The sequence below is a fragment of the Populus trichocarpa genome, chromosome 6, assembly GCF_000002775.5.
Source record: "Populus trichocarpa isolate Nisqually-1 chromosome 6, P.trichocarpa_v4.1, whole genome shotgun sequence".
NCBI classification, from domain to species: Eukaryota; Viridiplantae; Streptophyta; class Magnoliopsida; order Malpighiales; family Salicaceae; genus Populus; species Populus trichocarpa.
Window position 1 is genome coordinate 22938459 of NC_037290.2, and position 9750 is coordinate 22948208.

At 36.0% G+C, this 9750-nt stretch overlaps 1 protein-coding gene across 2 annotated transcripts; it reads right to left on the reverse strand.

Moving 5' to 3' along the window:
- Nucleotides 1-201: 201 nt before the first annotated feature.
- LOC7462241 (uncharacterized) lies at nt 202-9508 on the reverse strand. Of its 2 annotated transcripts, XM_024603798.2 has the most exons (13): nt 9015-9508; nt 7088-7262; nt 6870-6953; nt 6296-6537; nt 5921-6164; nt 5172-5251; nt 4826-4910; nt 4240-4371; nt 4040-4153; nt 3271-3315; nt 2448-2529; nt 828-878; nt 202-722 (listed from the first exon to the last, which is right to left on the reverse strand). In XM_024603798.2, the coding sequence occupies exons 1-13, from the start codon at nt 9146-9148 to the stop codon at nt 631-633; spliced, it is 1560 nt and encodes a 519-aa protein (XP_024459566.1). In that variant the 5' UTR covers nt 9149-9508; the 3' UTR covers nt 202-630. The 2 variants fall into 2 exon arrangements, with proteins under 2 accessions (XP_024459566.1, XP_002309485.2); XM_002309449.4 differs by lacking the exons at nt 202-722; nt 828-878 and adding an exon at nt 2097-2342 and having other exon boundaries at nt 9015-9434.
- Between the last annotated feature and the right edge of the window lie 242 nt (nt 9509-9750).

Genomic DNA, 9750 nt, shown 5'->3' on the forward strand with positions numbered 1-9750 from the left:
AAGGGTGTTGATTTCAAAGAGAGTTTAAACTTTAAACCATAAAAAGGAAAGGCAAAACAGAAGATGGTTCAAATTGCTAATCTAGAACCTTCAAAAACTATATCACACAAGCTGGAATAATAATGCAGAACAGCCGCCATTATTCAACACCTCAGTAGTTAATAAAAGCCTAAAAGACAGCATCTTTCAGCCACTCAGTGCTGCTTCTCAATCAGTTTCTCCACTGCTAATATTTCATTTTTTTGCATAAAAGCTTACACATAACACAAACATGATAATAAGGGGCGGTTCATTAAACCGGCTATTGAGTTTCTTGGTAGTCTGTTTTCAATTAAAATTTGACCAGAAACTGCCACTAGAGAAGGCAAGTGTTACAGCAGCCTACCTGGGCAGCCAAGGCATCAGTTTCTGCTCTAAATCTATTACAGAGCCTTTTTGGCAATAATCACTTGTCCTGCCAGTTAACCCACCAGCGGGCTTTATAAGTTTCTTAATTACTGCTGTACACTTAAGCAGTGATTCTGGAAGTTGTGTGGCAGCCGACCCATGGGAGATCTAGATTTTGGGGGAAAAACTAACTTGAAGTAGGCATGCTTGACATCCACATTGCAGGTTTTCCATGTTTTCTTATTATGGTAACATTAGATCACCTGATGATGCAAGCATTTCCACCTCTGTTCCTTCGGCTGGCTGTTTGGTAGTATAATCTGCCCCAGAATCACCTACAGAAATTAATGATCAAGTTTAATGCATTTTAGAGTACTAAAAATCCAATAGTCATATGGACAACCACTACTAAAAAGTAGGCAAAAAGTAAGATCTAATACTGAATATAGAATTGATGGATGGCCGTTGTGGTGACATACTACCTCTGGGATCTGCAAGCATCGAAATAGTTTAAAGCAAGATTAGTTTCTTCCCATTCAAGAGAGTACACAAGCATTAGCACTGAAAAATTAACACCAAAGAGCTTGGACGGTGAATTAAATGAAATCAAAACACAACTCTAAAGCCTTTAAAGATCATACAAACCAATTTCACCGTTTTCTTTTTCATGGGCTCATTTATGATTCCACTGCTTTAATATTAGCAGTACTATGTTTTCAAACCTGGAAAATTTGAGTCTGTTTCTTATTTGGATTTGACATCCTAGTTTCCTAGCAAATATTCATTTTTGTTGCATCCTGTTGGTGTCCACTTCATGCGTTTTCACCAGAATTTACCCATAAAGTCAAGTCGTTACCTAGAAAACTTCACTTCTGATCACTGCTAGATTGGTTGTCATGTTTTAGTTTTTTTTCCATTTTAGGACTTGCATCAATGGTAAAACCTCTGGTTGAAAAGGATGAAATATTTAGCACAGAATAAAAGGACACGATCATTTGAAGACCAATTTTCTGAGACTTTTATCAAATATGCATGATATATGAGCCTGCCATTCAACTACCAATCTGCAATGAGTGGACAGTCTTACAAGGATTTCTCCATAAAAAGAGCTAGTGCCTAAAGCTGAGAGATGGATTCAAAGGTGGTCCTAAAACACTAAAATTTGTATTGTTTGCTTACAAAGTCAACCTCTCACTGAATATCTTTTAGTCAACAGGTCCTGGGAAGGACACTTGGGGTTATATACTAATTCAATGGGTGAATTCCACAATACCTTGCTTCAGTTGCCAAGGCCTCTAACTTAAAATGTCTTTCGAGAATTGTGCTAAACAGATTTTAAATGCATTTTCAAACATCCCACAAACTATACCAGATAGAAACATATCTGGTGAACAATTTACCACATCTGCTGGTACTTGACCGGATATTGGGTGATATCCAGTCAAGTATTACCAGATATGACAAAACCTCGCTGCTGAATATGAAGGTAGTGCCTTTGCTTTAAAGCAAAGATACTGTAGACAGCACACAACTATGCCTTCTCTATTTTCACCACACAAATAATATGGAATCCAGAACTGTTTGACCCATCACTACCCAATCTTCCTATCATACCTCCCACATACATAACAAGATTGTTGGATTGACTATTTCTTTCCATTCCAAACTAAAATTTTAAGATGCATTCCCATCCATTGCAAGAAAGCATAGGGACTGTAGGCCAGGGACAGACCAATTCAAATCAAAATTGACACAAATTTTGTACAGATACAAGGCCATCCACCAGCCCAAAATAAAGATGGTAGGCTGGCATTCCATCATCTACATGCTATTCAGATAAAATTTAATCATGGTTCAGAGACACTGGCAACATGATAAAAAGGATACTCCTATCCTCAATGATCCCAGATAAGTGGGTGTGCATGGATGTGTGTACAAGTTACTGTTGCATATGCCTGTCAAAAGAGAAGTACTTGCATTCAACTAGCAAAGCATAAAATTTTTCACCGATGGAAGAGAGGAATAAGATAGCATGGACAAGTCAGAGTCAAATCACACACCGAAATGATGCCGTCCTTTAACAGCATCAAAATTCTTGTATGTATAGCCAACGAAACTTAGATCTTTGGGAGTCAAAAGCATCTGCATGGAAATGGATAGATTTTGAATTCACAGTAAGTAGATGATGCATTGCAGTCTTATATTGGGAAGGGCAGGTAACATTAGTTAGAAGACACATGGGAAACAAGGTAGAAATTTCAGAAACAATATAATCCATAGGAAAACCATGTTCAATGGCAGTAGATATTTTTTATATCTCCAGCATATTCTGTACAAACAAAGAACAAAGAAAGAAAGAGAGTGGGGTATCCAACACACAACCAAAAGAAAAGAAAAAAAATCTTCTTTTCCTTGATCAATCATTCTATGGTGAAAACAATTGAACGTTTAAGTATCTCATGTGACAGAATTGGGAAAGCAATATTTGTATCTCTTTTTTTTTTTTTTGCATACAAGTATCCTATAATAAAAGTTAGACGGCACCAGGCACATTTGCAGAAAGAAAAGATTGAGGGATGAAAATTCTACAGCAAGAATCGCTTTAATATTTCCATTTTACTATATTTAGAAGAATCAGTGGAAATAATTGCATGCATGGTGCCATTCAAGTCAAGTCCACAAACAACTAAATGATCTTGGGCTTATGGCACAATGTTCCCTTTATCTTCATGCTGGGACAGCAAACAATCTACTTTGCAGATGCAGATATCCACTCGTAAAGTTTACAAGTGGAGTTATCACAGCTCAATGGTGATGATATGATAATACCAACTGTAGTGCAGGTTAATGCATTAGATGGGCTAGCCAGCATGAAAAACAAACCTTCCGTGAGCCTGAGCTAGTTCTTGCTGCTGCTGGAGGATCTGACTGATAAAAATTGAAAAATCTTAGTACATAAATAAAAAAATATATGGAAGGCATAATCATAAACAAAATTATAACAAGGAAATCAGGAAATCTCTTATGACTAAGCAGCAGCAGGAAAGCCTAACAACATTGAACTTTAGTGGACCTTTTTTTTCTTTTCTGGTCATGCTTAAGTGGACCTTCATTTCCATTATTTTATAAAGATTTTGCTTAGTAAGAAACAACAAGGCCTCACCTGCATGCTCTTCCTCTACATTGTTAACTTTTCAAAGTATGTTTATTTGCAGATATGCCAAAGAAATACAGATTGCATAAATTATTTGTTGTCTAACATTTTTTATAATGTAACCAAAATTTCATACAAGGAAACGCTAAGAATCAATAGGAGGAACCCAGAATTTAAAAAATGTCCACAGTTTTCATCATAAATATCTCATCAATGGATAAAGTTTTGATTACATGCATTACTGCACTGCACCCTGAAATTGTTTACAAATATCACTGTGCAAAGCAGCATGACATAATAACACATAAATCTACATATTTATGAATCAGAACTATTGTTGATTTATTAAAATATGCAGTCATTCTTGTTTGGAACTAAATGAGTAGAAGTGGGTCTAATGAAAATTTGATGATTTGAAGAGAGAAAACATAACAATGATGATTTGGTATATTAAGAGTTTGGTCAAGAAATATTAAAAATTGGCTAACTGTTTCATACTTCATCAAACTTCATAAAGTTCCGAGTGTCTAGTTCTCCATTGACTTCTGGTTTAAATGCTGCCTCCATCTCATAGAGTTTTTCCCATGCAACATCATTGAACCAAGGATGAGCCTGATACAGGGAAATTATAATAGCTGTAAGGGAAGAACGTACAGTTTAAATGAAGGAAAATATTTAAGATAATTCAAATTTCTTACTTTAATTTGATTTGCTCCCCCAGTACCTAGTCTATGCTCAACATCACACAAGAGCCTACAAATGAGATCCTTTGCTTCAAGTGACAACCTTGCATCTTCTGGAAATTTAAGGTGATTTCTCCAATGAACAATCTGAAAGCAATTAATGAACCAACCATCAGTTAGAGTAGTGAATCCATACAACACCAAGAGAATAAGGGGTGAAAGGAGGGAAGAAACCCAAAGAAAGATGCATGGATTGAAACCGCAAGAGAAAGCAAAGGAGCAGTTTTATAACGATCTATGAAGTGAAAACAGTTTGGTATGGCACAATCACCATGATGTAATTACAGTATAATATTTCTCCCAAAAATGCTAAAGAATAGCTAAACAAGAAGTGGCTTGGACACGTGCTTAAAACACAAAATAAAGAAAATTCTAGCTTAGTGCATATATGGCTTAAGAGCTATGCCCTGTAAGATGAAATTTGAACTTACTGGAATGAATGTTTGGATGGAAATTTACAAGGAGTAGAGAAAAAAGAAAGCTGACAAAGATCAATTGAAGCTGAGAAAGAAACACTAAACAGAAGCATATAACAAGTTACCTTTCTGCAGGTAGTTATTGGATCATCTGAGTAAAAAGGAGGGTAGCCAACAAGCATTTCATACAGTATTGCTCCTAGTGACCACCTAAAAGGAGATGAGATAAAGAGCAAATGACTGCCATTTAGACAACTTGATACCAAATGCATTTCTAAGAACAGTAAAAAAGATTTTCTAAATTCATGGTAAGCATCAAGAAAGGTCTATGACATTCCTTGTTATTAAACATATAGGAAGTGAGAAGACTATGAGCCATGAAAAAGGAATAGAAACTAAAATCAACAACAAATTACAACTTGTAACTGTAAGAGAATTTTAAACATAAATGAACTAATAAAGTCAACTAACCAGTCACACTCCATGCCATAGCCTTTCTTGAGTAAAACTTCAGGAGCAATGTAATCTGGCGTTCCCACAGTTGAAAATGCCTTTTGGAGAGGACACATCGATTTTAGCCATAATGGTTGGGGAAAAAAAGCATTGTAAAATCTCAACAGTTATGGGGATGTAAGAAAGTGCACAACTTATAATAAGGCTTGCTGATGGAAAATATATTGTGCATTTATGTTCCTTTCTAAGTTATAGAGTTTCTAAAAGTAGTGGTATCAATTAAGTTACTACTTTGCATGCACTTGTGTGTCCGTGCACCATTAGATGCCATGTGGCGCTCTTAATCCACAATCAATACCACTAACACTTTTTTAGAGCCTGGAAGCAGAGTGACTTTAATTTCTTTTAGGGGGGGGGGGGGGACCCTTCAATGGGTGAAATGCATTCTGAAATTTTTCAAGTTCACAACAACTTCAAAGCACTCAAGAATGGGAAATGAAGAGTTATTAGAGATCAAAGCAAATAACAATTGCTGCATCCAAATTTGAATATCTGACAGAATAATCTGGATAAAATTCTCTAACATTTCTCAATGGCTTTAGATGTCTCTTCACAAAAACAAGGATGAAATGTTGCATCATCTAAAAATTATGCTCCAAAACTTCACTCATACTTTCACAAAAAATTTTAGGCATACCCATATTTATGCTTGTGGAATGATTTTTTCAGCACCTCGAGAAATATATTAATAGAAGTATGTTCCTTACCAACTTCCTTCTGTTCATCTGCCAATGCTGAAGCTGTTCATGGGGGCTTCTCCAACTACTTTTATTGTCCGCATCGGCAATACCTCCATCGATATCCATTGGTTCAGTCATATTTTCATCATCAATTGTTTTATTTTCATGGATCACGGATAAAGTTGCACAATCAAGAGGCTTACACAGGCCAAAATCTGATAGCTTCATGTGGCCATTTTTGTCCAGAAGAAGGTTATCAGGTTTAATATCTCTGGAAGAAAAGCGAAAGTAATTTAATAAGAAAGAGAAAAATACTTAAATGAAAGCTGATAGTGATAAAAATCTCCACATAAACCCAGTCAAAAGCATTAGTTTAAGGATGTAGCTGGAATAATATTTAACCTGTGAATGTAATTATGTTTGTGAATCGACTCGATGGCAAGGATACTTTGAGCAATGTAAAACTTAGCCACATTTTCAGTTAAGGTATCCTCCCTTATCAGCAGAGTCATCATATCACCACCAGGCAGATATTCCATAATCAGATATAGATACTCAGCATCCTGAAATGAGTAATACAGTTTGACAATGCAGTGGCTTGCAACTTCTGCCAGCAAGTTCCGTTCAGCTCTAACATGTTCCACCTATGTTGCAAAAACATATTTTTTCAGAATATTAAAGAAGCAATGTACAAAGTAATATGAGATAACACCACAGAATTTCTCTGGAAAAACACAAAAAGAAAGGTGCCAAAACAAGCCATTGTAACCAGAGTAAAAAATAAAAAAGACCAGTCATCTCCACTTAAACATGCACACGGGCAAGACAGATAAAAAGGGACTGTGCAACCCTTGCTGCAATAAAAAGTGATGACTAGGCAGTATATTGTGCAAATAGTGGGACTCATGAAACAAGTCATTCCTCAGAATAGGCTTGGGTACACAGAATAGATCAGTGATAGTAGTTCTCATTTCACCTGTCCTCTCTTTAGCATTTCAGATTTCTTCAACTTTTTCATGGCATAAATATTGCCAGATTTCTTCTCCCGACACAATCGAACCTGTAGTTTGAGAAAACATGAGAAACAAATATATTCAAAGCTGCAAAAGGTGACAAAATATAATGCCTAACATGAGAATTTAATGAATGATGAATTGTTCAGTGCACTGCCCATGTATCATGCACATTTCTAACCTCACCAAAGGCTCCCCTTCCAATGATGGTCAGAAGCTCAAAATCATCAACACATATCTTGTGCCTTTTAAGTCGCATGAACTCTGTTTCTTTTCTTTCTAAGTCTTTAATCAGGTTCATCTGCTCCTCCTTGGGAACGTCAGAAGAAGCTAGCTTTCTTTCTAACACCCATCGTCTGCAATGAAAGCAAATCATGACTGTAAAGTCCAGAACTATATCTTTGAACAAAGCATGTCAATGACTGAGAAACAGCATCATCAAATTAAGGTTTCGAGCCAGTTCAGGATAAACTGATGGGAACATGTCAATTTACAGAATTAAGGTTTTAAAGAGTAGATAACTAAAATCTGTCTTAAGTTAAATCTTGTATCATCTAGTAAGTCATCTTCAAGAAACAACCATTCACAACTTGATGATGGAAACTCATCTTTTGCGGTATATCCATTAACAGAACAAAGCTCCAGGTAGCAGGGAAAAAATAACAAGAAGAAACCAAAGATTTAGTGTTATTCATCCACAATGGAGAATCTATAGAAGCCTAGTCAAGATAGTCATACAAATCTCAAGTCCATCAGATAGGACATGACGGTCTCAAGAGGAAGAATTTGGAAAGAAATCCTAATCTTCAACAAAATTGTTGCTATCGGAATTTGAACCTGCACCTTTATAAATGCAAGCAGGAGACTTTAGCTCTTACACCAAGCAATAGATCCTAGATGAAAGTAATAAGTAAAATTACAAAATAAGTGCCTTGTATATGATCCATATAATTTAATGCCAAGAGTAATTGACTTAACTGGAGAAAATGTTCGCTGTTAATTGCAGAATACATATGCCAAAGATTTCGAACTATTATAACAAAATCCAGATGGTAGAGATCCTAAGGTTTTAAATAAATCAGGTATTTAGACATCGTAGTCAAAAACAAAATGAAGACACTTCCCTTCATTGTCATGATCAAATGCACACTGAATCGATAGAAATAATCCATATTATGAGAAATTACCCAGAAAAGGAAAAAAAAAACAGCAGCTGCCTCAATCACAAAACAACAAATGAACAAGTTTTAAATGGGTAGGGTATGAAAAAACTCTACTGGAATTTCTTGAAACAACCTATTTAAACCAATCCAGCAAAGGAGTCTCATGTCAAACGTTGCGAAAGGAGGCCTAGTTTACTGTACTTAAAGTATATTTTTGCTGATAATTGTTTTTTTTTCAAGAGAGAAATGCAGCTCTTTTCAGGACAGGCTCTTCATCAACTACTAAACTACAATTTTCAGCAGCCACTCAGATGTTGGAGTTGACTCTTCTAGACAATCAGCATGGGTTTTCAAAATTGTGAACTCTGAAGAAAATTTTCGATGATCTAAGAAACTCAATTCATCCAGGGAGAAATACATTGACAATCTGCACTAGACTACCTTACACCATTTCGGTTGATAAAAGGTACATTTCAACCTACTAGGGTTGAATAATAGCGATGCATCGGTATCTTAGTGCCGCTAGATCAGCTTCACAAAACACCCTGCATATTTAATAACCAAAGAAAAAAGAAAAGATCTTCTTCCCTTAATCATTTCCTACATTTTTTCATTTCCAAAACAAAACAAACTGATATCAAGAAGACACATAAATCATGCTTAGCCATAACACAATCCAATAATGTATATTCACTATTTAATCTAATTAAAACTTAACATAAAATCCCTAGGCATCCAATTTATTAAATACAATTAGTAGAAAACAAATCACTAAATCAATTTAACTACTACATCCAATGATGCACAATGTAAGATTCAAGACTTTTCTTCATAATAAGAGCAATCAAGCACGGCATAGCACAGCTGCTCAACTAAATCACCAAGCTTATTCAGAATCTAATTAACTAATCAATTAATTTGTAGCAGTAATGTAAAGAGAGAGACCTTTCTTTTCGCTCTTTAATAGTCTTCATTTGAGCTCTATAGTGATTCTCTATAAACTGCTTTGCTGCCGCCACTTTCTCCATCGTCAAGCTCGATCCCAGCACCTCCTCCACTTCTTCCTCTATATCCTCCATTTCTACTTTCTCTCTCTGAAACCCCTCCCCTCTCTCTCTCTCTCTCTCTCTCTCTCTCTCTTAAATCTCTCTCTGTATCTATCTCTGTATCTAACTAAGCATATAGCAGAACAACTCTTTTAATTAAAATTCCTCTCTCTCTCTTCGAGCGCTCGCTCGCTTTCTCTCTCTAAGAATACTCGCTCGCTTTCTCTCTCTAAAGCTCAGTGAGTCGCTGAAACTCATTCACTCTCTCCTTCATTTATCTAAGACACCCAAACGTTCAGTGCCATGTGATTCCCTGAACTAATTATCACACAAACACAAACTCTACAGCCAATGAAAACTTGAAAGGTGGATTAAATGGGTTTAATCATTCTCGTACTTGAATGACGTGTAATCAGTCTCGTAGTTAGTGAAAAGTAGAGGATAAAAGCTCTGTGTCTTTAATCAAGTGAGCTTAACAATTGTTGTCAAAAAGGGTGAATGATGGTACTCACGCGCTATAAATATTGCGTGAGATGCAATAAAGGTGTCAGTGTCAGGTAATAAATGACGTTTCAACACATCTTAGTACAGCACAAGAATACAAGGAGGGACCATGTTGCTTGGCTGTGATTGGG

Coding starts and splice junctions, on each gene's coding strand:
- LOC7462241 (XM_024603798.2), bottom strand. CDS start 9,148: ATGGAGGATATAGAGGAAGAAGTGGAGGAGGTGCTGGGATCGAGCTTG. Junction 2,530..3,270: donor CTAGCTCAGGCTCACGGAAG/GTTTGTTTTTCA, acceptor ATTTCCATGCAG/ATGCTTTTGACTCCCAAAGA. Junction 879..2,447: donor TAAAGGACGGCATCATTTCG/GTGTGTGATTTG, acceptor CGATGCTTGCAG/ATCCCAGAGGTAGTATGTCA.